General features: G+C 40.7%; 2 protein-coding genes across 3 annotated transcripts; one reads left to right on the top strand and one right to left on the bottom strand.

Annotated features, from left to right (window-relative positions):
* Nucleotides 1-5,290: 5,290 nt before the first annotated feature.
* On the bottom strand, nt 5,291-15,752 carry anks6 (ankyrin repeat and sterile alpha motif domain containing 6). 2 transcript variants are annotated; one of them, XM_015056251.1, is made up of 18 exons: nt 15,126-15,752; nt 13,523-13,741; nt 13,226-13,427; nt 11,884-12,034; nt 10,925-10,969; nt 10,627-10,831; nt 9,751-9,857; nt 9,525-9,676; nt 8,535-8,793; nt 8,389-8,441; nt 7,904-8,098; nt 7,650-7,812; nt 7,383-7,573; nt 6,424-6,616; nt 6,274-6,341; nt 6,053-6,169; nt 5,858-5,954; nt 5,291-5,766 (listed from the first exon to the last, which is right to left on the bottom strand). In XM_015056251.1, the coding sequence occupies exons 1-18, from the start codon at nt 15,461-15,463 to the stop codon at nt 5,717-5,719; spliced, it is 2,805 nt and encodes a 934-aa protein (XP_014911737.1). In that variant the 5' UTR covers nt 15,464-15,752; the 3' UTR covers nt 5,291-5,716. The 2 variants fall into 2 exon arrangements, with proteins under 2 accessions (XP_014911737.1, XP_014911738.1); XM_015056252.1 differs by having other exon boundaries at nt 8,389-8,438.
* Nucleotides 15,753-17,313: 1,561 nt separating this feature from the next.
* On the top strand, nt 17,314-18,705 carry rps20 (ribosomal protein S20). The gene is made up of 4 exons (XM_015056239.1): nt 17,314-17,552; nt 18,018-18,117; nt 18,289-18,362; nt 18,483-18,705. The coding sequence occupies exons 1-4, from the start codon at nt 17,352-17,354 to the stop codon at nt 18,663-18,665; spliced, it is 558 nt and encodes a 185-aa protein (XP_014911725.1). The 5' UTR covers nt 17,314-17,351; the 3' UTR covers nt 18,666-18,705.
* Nucleotides 18,706-19,037: the final 332 nt, after the last annotated feature.

The following is a 19,037-nucleotide window of genomic DNA, read 5'->3' as shown; positions in this document are numbered from 1 at the left end:
TGCAGTAAACCCCAGAACTGAATTTCAACACATCACTTTAATTCAATTCAGTTTCTTTATAGTGGCTTGCAAAAGTATTCATACCCCTTGACCACTGCCATATTTTGTCACATAACACCCACAAACATAAATGTATTTAATTGGAATTTAACGTGAATTTAACCAACACAAATTAGTATACAACTGTGAAGTGGAAAGAAAATTATACAGGACTCAAAAAAAATTTTTTACAAGTAAAAAAGGGAAAAGTGTGATGTGCAAAAGTATCCAGCCCCCTTTTCTCTAAGTGCCACCAGTTGCCTACAGAAGATGCCTGACGACACTGAAACTCAAAAGTTTGAAAGCGCACCTTTTTCACTGTTTCAAATATTTCGACTGTTTGATCCGCCTTGCCACATACGTATGCTTTTCTGTTCTGAAATGTGACTTTTAAGTTCTCGTGGGAAACCCAATTCCGAAATCTAATTTCATGCCTAATCTCGTCCCTTCATGCCTTCCACACCCTCAGCCTCTGCTCGGATCGCCTGTGGAAAACCAGCTGCGGCGTCAGGAAGGGTTTTCTGCCTTATTTGGTTTGAGACGGACTGTTGGGAATGCCAGGAAATTGTATAATAAGGTTTTAAACACAGAAGTCATAATTTTAACTATAAAATATCTATATTTTAAAATGTCTGAGTGTAATCGGATTGCATTCAGACATATTTCTTAAAATCATTAGTAAGTAAAGTAGCATGATGTAACCACTTCAGTCTCCTTTGGTAGACATGTTGGGATTTTGTGTAAAAAAACAAAACAACAATAACAACAACAAGAGTTCACTTTTATTATTCACCATAAACAATTTCTAACCATCTTTAACCAGTCACAGTGTTAAGTTTACTTTCAGAATGCAATCATGATTCATGAATGGTGTTCCCAACCACAGCACAACTACTGTACTGACAGCTACAAACAATATTATTTAATGTTATTCAGCGTAATCAAAAGCATATGTGCATGAAAACAATTATGAGGAAATTGAATGAGTCACTCCATTTGCTTCCCACATGCCGCAGCCATGTTAATATCTTCCAAATGTAGCTCTCGCGCTCCTGCAAATTCCTCCCCGCGAATGTACATCTGAGCTCCGGCTCTGTCGCGGCAACGGGAGAGGGAAGCCTTCCTGCGCTGCAGCCATGTTTTTCATTAAACTCTACAAGATCTCTGTCGCCTGCCTGTCGGCTTCGTCTACATCCAGGTCATCAAAAAACGGGTTTAAAGGGGCCAGTCTGTTGCAGATTTTGGTCAGGTCGGGGATTGATGGTGGGTGTTGAGGCTTGTCAAAGAATGAAGATGAAGAGGGTCTAAACCAAAATTTGTTCATAAAACAAAAATGGTCTAAATGAGAACCGTTATATGCGTAATTTGTATGGTAATGAGCACACAGGCCCACTTCACGGTGGGGTTTTCCATTCGAACACAATCCCAAGGCCAAAATACAATGTATTGTGTTTTCTGATTCCTCTTTCAAGTTGGAGCTTTATCTATATGAGACAAAAATAGCGTTCTTGTAATATCCAGCACTCAAAAGCCTTTTGTGTTCAGAAATTGAGAATTACAAGAAAAGTCAACAAAACATTTGTGACTGAGAGGAAAAAAATTACTTTACACCTCCTTTGAAATCACAAACCTTCTCCGTCAACCTCAAAAGTTTTCTAAAATGTGCAAATTCTTCGTATAGCCAATAATCAATTGTGACTCATGAAATCTACGTCTGCAAACTCTGTCTAAGCTATTGAGTGTTTTTATAGTCTCCTTCTTGCTGTTTCATTATTTCACTGCTGGCTTTATCTACAACATTTAAAACTGCAGTATGTAACCTTTATAAACAATGTTTTGCTTTTATATATTTGTCAAAACTGTCACCAAACCATGAAAGTGTAATATGAGACGGATAAACTGAAAATACATAAATAAATTAATCTAGCTAGGAGCTCAATTTTTTTTCAGAATACTAACCCAGCTGGGGGCAACTGCTTTGAGTAGTTAGCAAGCCAACCCAACTGGGGGGCAACTGCTTTGACTAGTTAGCATGCTAACCCAACTGGGGGCAACTGCCTTGGCTAGCTAGAACGCTAACATATGGCCACCAATGACAACGGAAAACAGTTTTCCCTTTACTGCTAAGTTGTTTCGCAATATAGAACTCTATACAAGTCTCTTTTTTTCCATTTCTTTTTTTATTTGCTGAGGATCCGATTTTAGAGGAAAATACTTCTTCAAGGCAGAGCCGCTTCTAGTAGCCTTGTAGTGAGACAAATTTCAGTCTAATCCACTTTCAAGCACTGTAGTAGTTTCATAGTCATGACATTTTTTGTGCGTGTCAAACGACCCGTTAAATGCCTTACTAGATGTGGTGATAAATAGTCCAACAGGCCCAATTAATTTTACTGAAAGATTTGGGAGATTTGGGACATATGAATGTTTCCTACAAAGCGCAGCCTGCAGGCTGGTTCTGGAGCTTTAAAAGTAGCTACTCCAAACCTTGTTAAAAACGAAAAAGAACGAGAGAGAGAGTAAAAGTTGGCTGGGTATGTTCATTTAACATGAAACGTTTTAAGATGTAGTTGTACAAATAGTACCAAATATATCCTTAAAGGAAAAATTACGATAAAGCTTTTCCAGACAGCCATATTAAACCCTCCAAATATGTTTTACAACAGGTGACGACATTCAAGCTCGCAATTTTTTGGGAATTTCTTTATAATGAATGACGGCTGCGAGGAAAATTATGCAAATAAAACATGTGAGGGTGGAAACTCTGGAGGATTTAAAATCAACTCCCTCCTAATCAATGTTGGCACAAATCAAGTCGTGTTTTTGTACTGGGATATCCTTGTTTTATTGATACAGTGGAGTTCGAGGAGGAGGAGATCTGGCAACAAAAAATAAATAAAGGAACTTTACAGGACTAAATGTAAATGTATTTTACTTATTTTTATTTTATTTTATTTTACTATTGCTGAAGTCTTCAACTTTAGTCAAAAAGTTGAAGACCGAATATATAAGTTCAGGAGAGCTGAACGTTTCATGTAGCGGTAAGAGTTTACTGCCCCCTTCTGGACGATAGGAGGATTTTCTCCTCCGTGTTTGTGGCAGCTTTCCTTCAGCCCTGACACATAGATTTAATTATTTCCCGCGGTCAGAGAATTTAACTGTAAAACCTAAGAGTAATTCAGATTCCTCAGATTCTTTTGATCAAATTCACCAAATTTCAAGTAAAGATTGTCTTCTCTCTGGCCAATCTACTCTGAAGGTCCTATCATCTGTAAGGTTCTCCAGCCTTAAGAGCTGTTTTGTCCACTAAGATGTTAAATAATAAAAAAGTGTAATGCCTAGGTGGGACCCATATGGGGGAAAGGAGGGCTGATATATGGGTCCCATATGGGACCCATATATCAGCCCATGTATATGGGCTGATATATTAGTGCCCATGTAGGGCCACAGCCCACATGGGCCCTAAATGGACAAACCCATATGGGACCCATATGGTATACCCTCCTTTTCCCCACATGGGGCCCACCTAGGCATGCTGGCAGGGAAATCATTGTTCTCAGTTAGTAAAGCTGAGTTGTCCTTCCTTGTTCTTTTTTTTTTCTCCACAAGTACTCCTTCAGTGTTTTCTGAAATTGGACTGAAACCTTTAACCTACAAACTCAAAACTAACAACTAACTTAAAGCAACATATGGGAGTTTGTTTTAAGTCAACAATTGTTGAATATCAATCAAATTTTCAGATGCATACTTTTTTACGGAGCCCTCCAGGAGACAAGGGGAATTTTTTTTCTTTTGCGTTCCCTCGCAACAATCTACTGATCAGTTCATGGGGCATAATTGATACTGTAAGCCTTTCTTACGGTGGCCGCCGTACTTTCTGCTTTAATACAAGCTTATGTAAGGTTTTTCCATGGACTACTGAGTTATCTCGGGGTAATCAGTCATCTGATTGTGTCTCTGTTGTGTTCGTGTCTGAATGGTTTAAAGGGCAACTTTCAGTGCCGTTCCATCTGAGCCTGAACAGACACAAACATGCAGTAAATAAATCGATTTTCAATCAGTTTTTTCTTTTTTGCACCAAAGCGTTAATAATAATAAACACGTTTTGTTATTATAAAATAATATAATAATAATGGTGGTAGAGGGCCGCACTGGGTTAACTCGGGGAATCTCATCTGTCCGTGTATCAATCAAATCCAAACCTCTTCTTTGTTCTGTCACAATTATCGATTTATTCCATTTTGATTATCATGCTCCAAACTTTGCGAGGACTGACCACCCAGCTCACCCGCTGCCTCATACACACATCCAGCAGCGTCACCTTCCCATTCATACTTCATGACAGTCACTCCCACATCGACACGCCCACCACCAGGTGTCAAAGCCGCTGCTCCTGTCATATCAATAATTACTTATTTCATTCATATGGCTCTTACAAAGCCTCACTGAAAACGTGTTTATTATTATTAACGCTTTGGTGCAAAAAACTGATTGAAAATCGATTAATTTACTGCAGGTTTATGTCTGTTAAGGCTCAGATGGAACGGCACAGAAAGCTGCCCTTTAAACCATTCAGACTATGAATACAACAGAGACACAATCAGATGACTGATTATCCCGTGATAATAACTCAGAAATAGTCCAAATAGTTTGGATGTATTTTTATTTCTTTCCTACTTACGGAAAGTTTCTGTTTATATCATAAGTTTGTTGTGCCTTTCTATACTAAAGAAAAAAGATATAAAACGTCTGATATTTCACAACGAGATATTAACATTCATGGAAAAACCTTACATAACCTTGTATTAAAGCAGAAAGTTCATGCGGTATTCAATTATACCGCATGAACTGATCAGTCGATTATTGCGAGGGAACGCAAAAGTATTGCGAGGGAACGCAAAAGAAAAAAAATTCCCCATGTCCCCTGGAGGGCTCCGTACTTTTTCACTTCTAGAAAAGCAAACAAAAATTTCGTGTTATAAGAGAAACAATCTGCCAATGGAACAACTTTTTTTCTTTTTAAGATTAAACAATTGTTGACTTACAACGAGCTCTTATATCTTGCTGAAAAATTACTTGTGAGTCAGTTTTGTCTTATTCAAGTCAAGTGTAGTAAAATATTTGCACTAGAAATTGGACAAAAATAAAACTTTGTAAGGTTTTGTGTTTTTGCCGTGTTGGACACTTTTCCTCTTGAGTGATTTTTCTCGACAGACTGTTTCAGTCATTTCACTTCAGCAGCTTCCAGAGCCAATAAAAGACAATCCAGATACCTTTTATTTCCACACACAACCGATTTACTTTATAATCAAACCGATGCTTTTATTCTACGTTTGTTGCATCTCATGTTCTTATCACAAAATGTCTGATAATTGACGGTGTACCGCAGGGTTTTGTCCCAACACTCCTGTTTTTTGTTTTGTTTTGTTTTTTTCAATTTTTTCCATTTCCTGTTTCCCAAGCAGCTCACGCTTCGGTGGAAAGAAGAGGCTGCTTCCTTGCTTCCCAGTTTGGTCCAGCCGTGTCCCATAAAGCGCTCTCTCAACTGGAGAGCTTGGCTGATCCTCTTGCACTTATTTTTGTCGCCATTCAGGAGCCTCCAGAAAGAGTCGTCAACATCCACGCTCCTGCTGGAGGGACCTTTGGAGTGTTTCCCTTATGGGAATCAGCGTAGATAAGGTTATCTTTTGCTGGAGGAGCGAACCTGATGCCTCATCCAAGTTGTTGGAGCTGAACAAGAAAAAAAAAAAGATGACAAAGAATAAGAAGATGCGATGAGTGCTCTTTTTTTAAAAGTCTGCAGTAATCGTTTTGTGCTTACACCGAGACTGGCCTGGTGGCCTCGGGTTGCTGGCGCTGCTGCCGAAGGACGACTGGAAGTTATGGATGGTCTCTTGAAGGATCTGCCTCTCCCGACCCTAGAGGCGGCCAGAACCCAAATGTCATAAATACATGTAGACGAGAGCGCAGCAAAGATTTGAACTGAGCACAAAGAGCTGCGGTGAGCTGAAAGCACCTTTCCAGCATTGAGTTCGGATATGGCGGCAAGGATCTGCTGTCTGGGGCCGTCTGTTTTGATCCCCAGCTCCTTCAGGTCTCCGTCTGTTAGAGTCAGGAACGCTTCCATGTCGACCTGAAACAGAAACAAAGAAATGAGGAAAAATCGCTTCAAAAAGAAAACTAAGGAAAAGTTTCCTTCACGCCTGAAAAAATAACAATAAAAAAAGATGGAAATACCTCCTGCTCCTCAAAAATAGGCTGGTATTTCTCAAGAGACAGTTTCTTCAAAATACTAGACAGCTCATCTGGGGGGGGGGGGAATAAAAACACACATTGAGGTTTGAGAGAACGTGATGAGTCTGCGCTGACGACAGAAAGAGCCGCCACCTTCGTCGGTGATGGTGCCACTGCTGGAGCCGCCGCTGCTTTTGGAGCGCGGGTGAGACGAAGCCGACGACAGAGAGTCGCCCGGGCCGGCGGGGATCTTTGGGGTCGGGGACGGAGACGGGGTTAAAGTGGGGGACGTGCTCTTGGAGGTGGACGAATTCCCAGACTGCGATCTCTTTTTCAGCTCCATCTTCTACAGGGAAGGAAATAAGAGAGCAGCTTCCATGTAGAGCTGGCCAAGACTTACACATCCATCTGGAGCGTTTAAAGGGGCGGTTTTGTGTGATATCCAGGCACACAGTGTCATTTTATAGCACAATCAAGTAGCTATGTCAACTTCAGCTGTTATAAAAATGCTGCATATGTCAAAAATGATCTAAGCAAAATTTGACTTTGTAATTGGACACCTTGAAGTTGGCCTCTGTCTCTTTAAGAAGCTTGTGTGTGGAAAAGGCAGAGCTTGGTGAGACCACGAGTTTTGAGCAGCTGAATGGTTGCCACGGGAGATTAAAGGATTTCTCAAACATAAAGAAAAGAATCAAAGCAACACTTCAGATATGTTTTTGATGAAGGAAAAACATTATAACACAACATAAACTCAAAAATGTTGATTTTACATAACACTGCCCCTTTGGCAAATGTATTCTTTTTTGTTAAGATTTGTTGTGGCGTTTCTATAGATTTGTGCACTAATATTTTATTAAACACAAAATTATTATAGCCATTCCTTATATACATATTATAGACATTCCTGGAGTGTTGCCTTGATTCTTTAACGCATGTTTGAGAAATCCTATAATCTCCCGTGGCAACTATTCAGATGTGCAAAACAGCTGGGTGGACCAAACGCCACCACTCAGCTCCTTCAGACTAGTATAAACCTCTGACCAGAACCGCATTAACGACTGTAAAACTGTGGAGACGTTCTGCTGGAAGTCGGAATTAAAAGGAGCCCAAACCCTTCTGGCGTGGAGGTCCGAGGCGACCAGGCTGGGGTTGGACGGGATGTCAGGCAGGCTGACCGGTACTGACGCCGGCAGAGGAGCCGGGCTATGGTGCTTCTCTGCCGTTTGGGTCTTCACCTCTATCAGCCCCGCAGCTCTTTTACGCTGGGCAGCTATCTGGGAGAGAACACTGTCTGCGCTGCCCCCTGGTGGAGGTGAGAAAAGAAATATTGGTACACTCACCGTCAGCTCATTTCCATCGAGTGATGTGTCTGTTTGCACCTGAGCGATTGTGAGAGTCCCGGTTGATCCCCGCTACTCCGTTTGACCCCCCGGAGGAGTGGGGGGAGTGATAGTGACCAGAATTAGAGGGCGAGGATGAGGAGGGTCCCTTAGGGATGCTCGGAAACTTGATGGACCTGTTCACAACACGACTGATGGACGTCTTCGAGAGGAAAACAAAAGCAGAGAGAGAGGAGGATAGTAGACGAAGGAGTGATGGTCGTTACGGGAGCTAGAAATGTATTTTCCCTCACAATGTCAGAGTTCCCGCTGCTGTTGAGTTTCCTTTGAGGAGGCATTGGCAGGCGCGCTGCCTCGCTCTTCCCGTCTTGGAGGAAACGTGATCGGTCGGAGTTCCAGGGCTCAAAGTTGGACGGCGGCAGGAAGGGAGGGATCACGGCTTTCAGCTTGTCATTCGGCAGCCGGGTCAGAGGAGCGCCGCTTCTCAGCTGGGGGAGAAACAAAACGCAGGGTGTCAGCAACCGATGGCATCAAAACCTTGAAATCTTTAAACTGGACCCTGAAAATGTTTTTTTTTAAAAGTGTATAAACACGCCTCTGCTCCTAATATAACTAATAATTTATGTCAAAAAAGTTGGAAAAAATATTCAGAATCCTGTTCCAGGAAAAAAACTAATTGGTATCAACAATGCCAAAATTTCACCAAAAAATCGGACCTCAAAATTCCGATAGGTGCATTTCTGCTTGAATCTATTTATGTCAAACCAAACGCTCTCACCATTGTGGTTATCAGAGAGTCGTCCTTTTCTGAGGATGTTCTGCAGTGACCTGCTGAAAGGTAGAAACTCATTTTACCCAAATGCTACGTAACATTAAGGTTTAAATGGTCAAATATTCAACAACCCCTCAGTTACTGAGTCTCACCGGCGTCTTTGGTCTTCACGGCCCACGTGGCGCTCACATCACTCGCTCCTGGAGCTGCAGTAGCAACTGCCGCCGCTGCCGCCGCCGCCGCCGTCCCATTAGGCACAGCTGCGGCCTTCGCGTCCGCCCTCATCGTGGCGTCCAGCGGGGTCTCGGCTTCGTCTGGAAACGGAGCCAGCCGATTGGTTGAGAGGCCGTGCCTCAGGGTGTGAGTCAGCTTCAGCCTCCGGAATCGATTGGACATTCTGCTCCACCAGGACTGCAAAGGTATGAACACCACACAAAAACTGCAGCAACACTTACAGAAGTATTTACACCCAAACACAACCACTAACTTTAACCTTCCTTTTATATGACAGACTTACACAAAGTAGTGCAGTGAATACTTTTGCCAGATACTAAAAAATGCCCTTTTTTCTCAAAAATGTAACATTCCTATCATGCTTATGTGTAATGTAAATTTTTACGTCGGTTTTGTTCTTAATATGAGCAAATTGATCAAAGAAAACAAAACATGAAACATTTAGTATAACAGTAGGTATACAACTAACGATTATTTTAGTAAATGATTATTCTATCAATTATTCTGACGATTAATTGATTAATCGCATAAAAAATTGGCACATTCTGCAGATTTCTCATTTAACCACTCAAGATTATTTTATACAATATTACAAATATGATCAAGAAATGTAAATAAATAAATGGTTCAAAAACTTTTTTGAAATAAGAAAAACACTGTATTGCCTTAAGTGGAACAACAGCAAAAGACAGATCTGCAGCTAAATAAAAACTTAAGTAAGCTGTTTCTACTTCACTTAACATCAGTACAGTTTAAGTCTGATCTGTTGACTGATTTTTTCAATTAACCAATTAATACTCCAGTGATTAATCGGTTATTAAATTAGTTGATGATTATTTCCATAATTGATTAATCACAATTAATCAGATTAAGTTTCAGCCAGAAATAAAAGGAATCAACCTCTTTACCTTAAGGCTTCCCTTGTCATCGGGTGGCACTGGAATGTTGTTGAGGGACTGTCTGCTTTTGGAGTGGCTGATCAAGGCTCTGCCGCGATGTTTGGACTTGTCCTTGTCCACCTGCATGCACACTGATGCCAAGAGACGCACCAGCTCCGTGTCTGATAAAACAAGAAGTAAAATTAAACGCACAGTTGAGAGTCAATGAGAACAGAGTGACGTTCAGCATGTCTACCTGGGTCATTGAGCAGCATGACCAAATCAAAGGCAGTGTATCCATTCTTAGCTCGCAGGTTGACATCGGCTCCTTGACTCAGCAGGTACTTGACAATGTCTTTATTGCTGGGAGGGAGCGGGAGAGAGGGCAGCAAAACAAAAAGAAGGAGAGGTGATTATTGTGTCAGCAGTAAAACCTGGAGCAGAAGCAACGATAGTTTGGTTGGTGACGGCCAACAATAGAAAAGCTGCTGCCCCAAAGATGGAAGGAGTCTGGGGAAGCAGCTAACTTTCACCGCATGAATGACGGAACAATTTTTGCAAAGTGAAAAAAACTAATTTGCCTATTTGTAAAAGAAATGCACAGAAAAATTGGTTGATGTCAGAAATTTTGTGTTTTTGTTTTTTATTTTAAGTTGACTGGCGCTAACTAAGGTAATCTTTTGCTAGCACAACCAGGTGATGCTAAAAAAAGCACACTGAGTGTGTATGCCACTACTACGCTAAAAGGATTGAAAGTTAGCTATTTTCAATTTGTTGCTCTTTTAAAAAAAAAAAATAGAGGAAAAATGAAGATGGAAGACGCTATTTAGAAGGACCAAGATTTTTAGGCGATAAGGCTAAACATTTTTACAGCTATTATTTTTATCCCTTGGGGCTTCCGCCATCTATCATGGTACATGCTCAATTTGGAAATCTTGGCAATCTTTAGGAAGTCTCACAATTAAGAGAGGATGTACACACTCTAAAATAGTAATATAAACTGTTGTCTGACTACACTAGAAAGTTAATAGAAATTGTATTTTCAACCCCTGAAATCTCTGTATGCCCGAAAAGTGCAATCAGTCCACCGAAAGCCAACACTGTTTAGAATAAGCCAGCGCCTCCTGCTTACCCGTGATACGTGGCTTGCATTAAAGCGGTCCAGCCGTGAACAGAGTCCTGTTTGTCTATGTCAGCTTTCTTCTCCACCATCAGCTGCACCACCTCCAACTGCCCACTCACCGCCGCCATCATGAGCGGCGATGCTCCATCTTGATTGGAGGAGTTTACCTGAGCCGGATCCTCCTCCAAGACGTCTTTAACGAGCTGGGAGTTTCCTGAATCGTCACAAAAAGTTGAAAAACATTTACACAAATGCTTTATTTAAAAGAGGTGGGGGGGGGGGAGGTTTTCTTGAAAAGCGAGCTCACCCAGTTTGAGAGCGCTGAACACGTCCGGCCTTTTTCTCTCATCGTCTGTGAAAGAGGGAGAGAAGAGCAGAGGAGACCTCAGCTCTGCTTGGCTGCACTCCACATAGCTCAGTCAGCGGGGGGCTATGTACACAAATCCTGATGATAGCAGAGTTCATCACTTACAAAAATAACAGAAATACCAGAGTGGAGAAGGAGAGACAGGAAAGTGACGAAAAAAACAAAACGTAAAGGCCGTAAAAAAACTAAACGGTTTGTGTGTTTGGTGTCGGGATGAGAAGAGCTTCAAGGCTCTCTGTCAAGCTAACGTTGAATGCAACGCATTGTCGGAGACACAAAAACATAAGATGGGAAGTAAAGGCTTTTTCTACAGTTCAGGACATTAAATGTTGGAAGAAAAAGTCCAGCACATGCATTATAAGCCTGGTGGGCCACCAGGCTTTACTTGTGCCCCCACCAGACTAAGCATTTTTTGTTATTGTAGTTTCTTCTTATACACCAGTAACAGTGATACCGAAGATGGGTTAAAGAGTCTCTTTGGTGAAACGACTGGAAGCAACACATAAGGAGATTGAGGTCAGATGTCTTTTTTTATTCACTAGAACACCGTATCCACTTCCTGTCTTTACCTGTCCACATGCTAACAACTTTAGCAAATTCATTTTTATATCTTTCCAGAAATTCACAAAAGAATAGATGATGACTAAAAAGCATCAGCACAAAACTTGTAGGTGAAGATTAAAGAAAATTATTGGTGTGTTTTTGTTTTTATTTCCTTGTCTTCTGTCAGTTTAACTGTTGGGTCATTTGATGTTAATGTTCAGGTAATATGAATTTGTACATGTAGTTACAATTCATACAAGCATGGACTATTTAAAGTGTGCCTTGTATTTCCAATACTATTAACATAGTGAATGTATGATTGGTTCCACAACACCAGCTCAACAGTGGCGCTCTACCCGTTTGAGGTCTGACGGTGGTGATGGAGTCCAGATACGCCTTGACCTCTCTTTGCTTCAGCTGCATAGCTAGCTCAAAGGCCGTCTTGGAGAGAACGTTGACCCGGTCTGGATCGGCCCCGCGCTCCACCAGCTGTTGAGCTATTGATTCCTTTCAGAACACGTGACACAACGTTAGCAACCCGCCGCGCCACAGAGTGAAATTGCAGACAAACTAGAGACCTATTGGTAGGGCTGGACGATATCACCAAAAAACGTATCGCGATATAAGTGTGCCATATCAGTCGAGATTGATAATTGTTGATATCGACAATTATTGACTAGTCTTTTGTTTTTAATACCTGAAATACTGCCAAACTGGTGGTCTTTCCTGTTTTATGCAAGGTTTTCACTGCACACTGTTGTTATTTTCATTTTTAAGCAGTTATGATGCACAGTGGTGAAACCTGAAACTGCTGCTGTGTAAGTTATTCAGCAGGTTGTTCTGATTTAATCAAAGCGTGAGTGAGTTAGTTCAGGACTTCCCAAACTTTTTCCATTCTATGGCCCCCAAAGAGCATTAACCTTTGGCTAGGGACCGTCTACGCCAACCGACAATGCTATGAAATAGGACTTTTAGAAGATTTTTATTCACTATTCAATAACTATTACATCCAAAATGCTGCCTCAAGCTTCTGATTTTAGACTGCCATAAAATTTTATCAGTTAGCATATTATGACTTTATTACAAGACAAAAAATTTTCAACACAATCCCTTTTCTCAGAAACTTTTCCATTACTTGCTTGCTACGCTAGCTTGAGAAGCAAAGCAACTTGATGAATTTGACTGGCATCCTATCAGAAAATGAGCATAAGAAATAGCAAGTAAATGAATTTGAACTTATATTTGGTAAAATAAATAAATAAATAAAGAAAAATAACAAAATCGAACAAAAAAATAACAATTACGGTGAAATTTTTAACATTCAAAAAATTTGTGGGATTCGAGGTTTTTTTTTTTAATTTGCATGTTTTTTTTTTCTCATTTTCTCTCTGACTTTCTCAGGCCTCCACTGCGCCCCCTGGTGGTCCCACACTTTGAAAAACACTGATTTAGATGATGCCACCAACTTTTCTTAGCTGAACCTAAGAGGCTGAGCGGCGAAAGCCTTTCCTCTGCCTGTATCTCCCAGAATGCTGTGTGGTCACTGAATACTCTATATACTGAACATCGAATACTCTATCAGATGTATTATCTATTGATATTTATCACTTGTCTATCGCAATATACATTGTTATTGATTTCTTGTCCAGCCCTACCTGTTGGTCAGCTGTGCAGAATCAACAGTGAGATCAGCCTCACCTTCCCACTGAGTGTAGCAGCCATTAGTGGCCCCCAGCCGGTGGTCTTCTGGGAAAAGTTGACATCAGAGCCCCACTCCAGCAGCAGGCGGACGGCGGCCTCATGACCGTGCTGGGACGCCACCATCAGAGCTGTGATGTCCATAAAATCCCTTCCTCCTCCTCCGACTGAGTAGCCCTCAGCAGGTCCAAATCCAGCTGTGCTGTTGGGAAACACACACAAACACACACATCAGTCAGGATGATAGAGGAACCCGGATGCCCGTCAGTCAGTCTGAACAAAAGTCTGGTGTTTAACCTGCAGCTGTTGTTGTTGTTGCCGTTGGAGATGGTCTCCACAGCCATGGCCAGGTGGTCGAAGTCGTCGACGTAGGCCCCGCCCTCCAGGAGCAGCTTGACCACGTGAACGTGGCCCCCACGGGCCGCCATGGACAGGACACTGGCGCCAAGCCTGTTGCGGCCGTTTATCTCCGCCCCGTTCTCCAGGAGGAGGTGGGCGACAGTCAGGTGGCCAAACCTTCACAGAAAACAGAAACAGCCAAGTTAATCACGGATGGATTTAACCTGCAGGATTTTATAAAAACAGAGGACAACACTCTATTTGAAGGGGTATGCATAAGACTAGTAAGACATAAATATGAAGGAGTCTTCATAAATGTTTGTCATTAAGCGTCATTCAATAAATAACACTTTTAATTAAATCAAAATTAAATTCAAACCACTTGCCCTTTGGTAGCCCACATTTTATTAACATTTTAAATGATAAACCAACACAAAGTAACATAATTATAAAGTGGAAGAAAAAGACTCTTAAGTTCTCAAAACTGTTTTCATATTAAAAATCTCAAAAGTTTTGTCTAAAGTACTATGATAACCCTAAATAAGATTTGGTGAGTTTGGGACATGAGTAATAAACAAACGGGGTCCATGCATGTTGATGGGTGGATGGATGAAGCTGAATACAGGAACCATGGCAACTGCTTCCCTTTTAGACAAATTGATGTATTTGTCTGTTACATCAATTCTGAGTGAAATATACTCATGTTTGTAATTGTAACATGACAAAGTCGAGACGGTTCAGTGGCTATGAAAACTTTGACGAGGCGCTATGTTCAAATATCCTCTGATCTTTAGCTGCGATTCTATTACAAATGTCCACAAAACTTTGTCAATATCCAGCTAATGTAAAAAAAAAAAAAGCACACACAATTAAGGTGTTTCTATAAAATACAAAACACAATTGTGAATAAGTTTGTTCACACTGCTGCGCCATTCTTCTCCAACTACTTTCCTGCCTTCTTCTTCTTCTTCTTCTTCTTCTTCTTCTTCTTCGTAGTTTGCGTCAGTTGCAACATCCGGTTGTGTGATTTTTGTGATGCAAAAAAAGTGTTTCCATTGCAGTTTTACAAAATAGACCACTTTCGTTATGGCTACAAAAAATGACTTAATCTTAGCGTCGAAACGTTTAGCAAAACACAAGATTTTTTCCAAAATTGCCCTGTTTTCATTAAGCAAATTTATTTTCGAAATGTTAAAACTTCGCAATTATGTGGTCAATGGAAGCGGAGCTAGTGACTTATACCTCATGTGATGTCACCAGAGGTATGTGACATCATACAAAGAAAATGACAACCAAATACCAATAATAACTAAATACCAAAAGCTGATTATAACATGTTGTGCGGTGGGTGACAGACTACCTCCAAAGTGAATTGACTGACTTTCCAGAGACGTCGGGCTGATGGCTTTAAAAAAAAATAAGAGAAGTGAAGTTTATATTTTTGCCCCGTTCGTTGTGACATTTAAAAGCTCCTCATTGTATATTAAAAATGCCCAGTTTGAAGCCTATAAGAAAATATCCCATGTTAAATGGATCCTGGTTCTCCAGACCGCAGCCCCACCTCGCAGCCTGCATCAGCGGGGTCCAGCCGTAGTTGTTGCGGCTGTCCACCGAGGCGCCCTTCCGCAGCAGGAACCGCACCAGGTTCTCGTGGCCGCTGGCCGAGGCGAACTGGAGGCCGGTGTTCCCCTCCTCGTCCGTGCAGTCCACCGGTACCAGAGACACTCCGTCCGGGGCCGCGCACTCAGAGCCCGCTTCTGACCGCAATCTGCTCTGCCGACCCGACTCTCTCGGGGCGCCGGGCTCCAGGAGACCCCGGGCTGTCTCGTAGTCCCCGTCATCGCAGGCACGTAAAAGCAGCAGCGAGTTCGCAGGGACGCCGAAGTTCATGTCTTTCATTTGACGCGTTAATCCGTCTCCATTACTCTGTAGTTTTGTCTCATCGAGGGTGAGGTGAAAACTGTTTTCCTCTGTCACTTGGCCTGAGTTTGGAGCTCATGACGCGCAGTGAAATAAAGTTCACCCTTTAGGACAAATCTTCTTTCCCCCTCCCAAAACGTTAAAGTAGCCGTATAGCTTACATTCAATCTCAGTAGTTTGTCTAATAAAAAACAACAACAACAAAAACTTTCTGGCAACCAGCCGCGGAACTCCCCGGTTCCGTTACTTGTAAATGAAGCTGAGAACCATCAAGATGTATTCAACACAACCGATTACTTCCGCTTTTAGCTTTCAAAACAAAACCTAAATTATTACGCTCAAAAAGCTGGAAAGAAATTGTGCTGTGTAATTATGAAACGTGTCTATTAAACCCCTAAAGCATAATATAATTGTTAAAGTTTTGACAAATAGAAAAGATAAATCATAATGCATCCTATACGTACCAAAAAATATGCTAATTTTGTAATTAACTAAAACTCAGCTGCCCGGGGCACAAGTAAATAAGGCAACTGATGAAAGGCCTCCGCACCAGCAGGGGGCTCTCTAAAGCACTTGAACTTAAAACTTAAGGGTGCTGGTTTGCAAGGAAAAGAAGGGGAAAAAGTACTGGAAACAAAATTTAATCTTCCTTTTCCTTTGCAACCAAGATAATAAATAAATAAATAAATAAATAAATAAATAAATAAATAAAACATTTGGAAAACAGGGCCACCCTTATTTTTCTTCGTCTGCTGCTATGTGAATTTCTTTTTCTGCATATGAAGTCATTCTCTACAACCAGTCCTGACATCTGAGCTATAAAGAATTTCTTTAAAAACAAAATTCTACCATTTCAAATTAATAAATGTAAAACTTACTCCAAGTATTTTCATTATTTGAAGTCGTAAAAAGTCGGTTTTTCACTGATGTTTCTGATTTTAACTTTTCGTATTTAAACCGAAATAATGTTATGCGTAACACATTAGATTACTTCTAATGTGTCAATATCCACCACTATGTTATTTTAAGTCTAGTAATATTCATCTAAATTTACTTTCACTTAAAATAACCTTAAACAGCCCTGCTAAATATGTTTCATTCACCATCAATTATATTCTGACATGTTTCGTCGCTCCTGCGGGAAACCTGCGAAAAAATTTTTTCCTACTTCTTCTTCTTCGTTGCTTTTATTAATTATTAATTTACAAATCGGAAGGTTTGATGTTTACTGGACTTAGTTCACGAATTGAATTGCATCTGCCTTGACATGATTCTGGTGATTCCCTCGGGTTATACAAATATGTGTCTACACTGCCCTCTGGTGATAAGAATTGGAACTACAAAAACTGACCTCGAACTTTTATGATTTGCTTTATTACCAGTTTGGGATATTTATTTCACTATTTACCGAGAAAAACAAACAAACAAACAAAACAAGAAAACAGAGCTACAACATTTCCATCACGGTTTTAAAAGCAAGGGTTTTTTAATTGCAGCAGAAAATAACAGGAAATTCCAACCCCTTTAAGGAACCCAAACATAATTTAGCATTTCCTCGGATGATCAAAATTGTATACAGAATAATGTAACGTATTTTCTAATTATTCTCCTCTGTGATTCGTTTTTGCACTCCTATAATCTTCTTGGTGTAGTCTGTTACCAAAAATATGAAATGCTTGTGTTTCTGGTGGTTTTAGCGAGACGCTGAACAGTAATCCAGAATCCATACTCAAGAATCAATAATTGTTGATAAACAATGTGAGACCGGATTAATTATATCGGCCACAGTTTCTGATATTGGGGGAATTGTTCCTGATTTTGAGTCTGAACGTTACATCGTGGAAGTTTGACGAACGCGGGCCAGTAGATGTCACTGTTCCCTAGTAAACCCTGGTGCGAATACAGAAGAAGAAAAGACAGCGACCCGGATGAGGAGAATATAAAGCGGAAGCAGGCCTCGGCTTGTCCTTTTTCCTGTGGAGCTAACCACGTTGGTAGCGTCCGTTCCTGGCTCACCGCTGATCGCTTGAATTTCTTCCGATTAAGTCGGTCAGGAATAACTGAAATGGTATGCTCTTTTTCAGTATACTCAAATCTAATGTATATTTCGTGCATGTCATTCGTATAGTTTAATTTAGAGCAAATAACTAAGTCTTTCCCCCCTGGCTTCCCGCCGTATGTAATACAAAAAAAAAAAAGACTTTAAGAGTACTTATGTTGTTCGTATTAAACATGTCAATTAGCTTAGTAAATTGACTCAGTATTAACCTAGGGTCGCTGTTAATAATTCGGCTTAAAGAAATTTAATATTTGTATTTAGTTTGTAGACATTATGTTTAAATTGAAGCACAAATCAAGCTAATGAGATTTTTAAAACCAAAGTTCTTCCTGGTGTGAATTGAACAATATTAAAGTCGTGAAAGCAATTCTGTAACTAAAAACAAATTACTCCAAGTGCAGCTTCTTTCAAAGATTAAGGTAGAAAAAAAAAAAACGAATCACGATTACATGTCTGGGTTTTCTTCTACTCCAGGCTTTTAAGGACACTGGTAAGGCGCCGGTTGAGACCGAGGTCGCCATCCATCGCATCCGCATCACCCTCACCAGCCGCAACGTGAAATCTCTGGAGAAAGGTAGCTGGCCTCCATTTATGAATTTATTTTAGATAAAATTGAGCGATGAGGATGAAAAACATTTGACAGTTATTAAACATGGTGACTGTATACGCTATTCTGAGCCGAGACGTCTTTACTAAATTTATTGGTTGTAGTTGAGTAGATCTTAATTTTCTTTTTTCTTTCAAGTCTGTGCAGACCTGATCCGTGGTGCCAAGGAGAAGAACCTGAAGGTGAAGGGACCGGTCCGTATGCCAACCAAGGTGCAGACTTTTCTAGATTTTTTTCTTTTTCCCCCTCTAGTGTCACACCACTTTTACTGAAACCTTAAAAATCTTTTGGATGTCCTAAAGCATTCTTTAATTTTTTTTTCTCATCTCTAGACTCTGCGCATCACCACCAGAAAGACTCCCTGTGGTGAAGGATCCAAAACCTGGGATCGCTTCCAGATGAGGATCCACAAGCGACTGATCGATCTGCACAGTCCATCTGAAATCGTCAAGCAGATCACCTCCATCAGCATCGAGCCTGGCGTAGAGGTCGAAGTCACCATTGCAGATGCATAAGCAGTGCAGTTTTTCAATAAAAAAAACTGAAAGAAATTACGCTCGTTTCTTTGTGTGAAACTTTTCTGACAACTAAGAATCCTTAGAAAATAAGGAAATACTGATGAGTTTGAAAGTATTCAACCTGTAACTTTCAAACTGGTTTAACAGTTGAGCATAAAGTTATGATTTGCTAACACATGTGGGTGGAAGTAGCTTTAATAAGCTAAGAAATGAACATTTGAATCTGGGAATGTGTATTTGATTCATTTCACTAATTTAAGTATTTGAAACTAGAGCTCCCAGATATTAAAAGCCCATAATTAAGGTTCATAGATAATTGACAGAGGGTGACACAGAAGCATCACCCTCTGTGTCGTGGTTAGCTCTAGC

The sequence above is a fragment of the Poecilia latipinna genome, unplaced genomic scaffold, assembly GCF_001443285.1.
Source record: "Poecilia latipinna isolate Pla-1442-1.1 unplaced genomic scaffold, P_latipinna-1.0 Scaffold1368, whole genome shotgun sequence".
NCBI classification, from domain to species: Eukaryota; Metazoa; Chordata; class Actinopteri; order Cyprinodontiformes; family Poeciliidae; genus Poecilia; species Poecilia latipinna.
The sequence above is the reverse complement of the archived record's forward strand: the minus strand, read 5'-3'. Positions and strand labels throughout refer to the sequence as shown.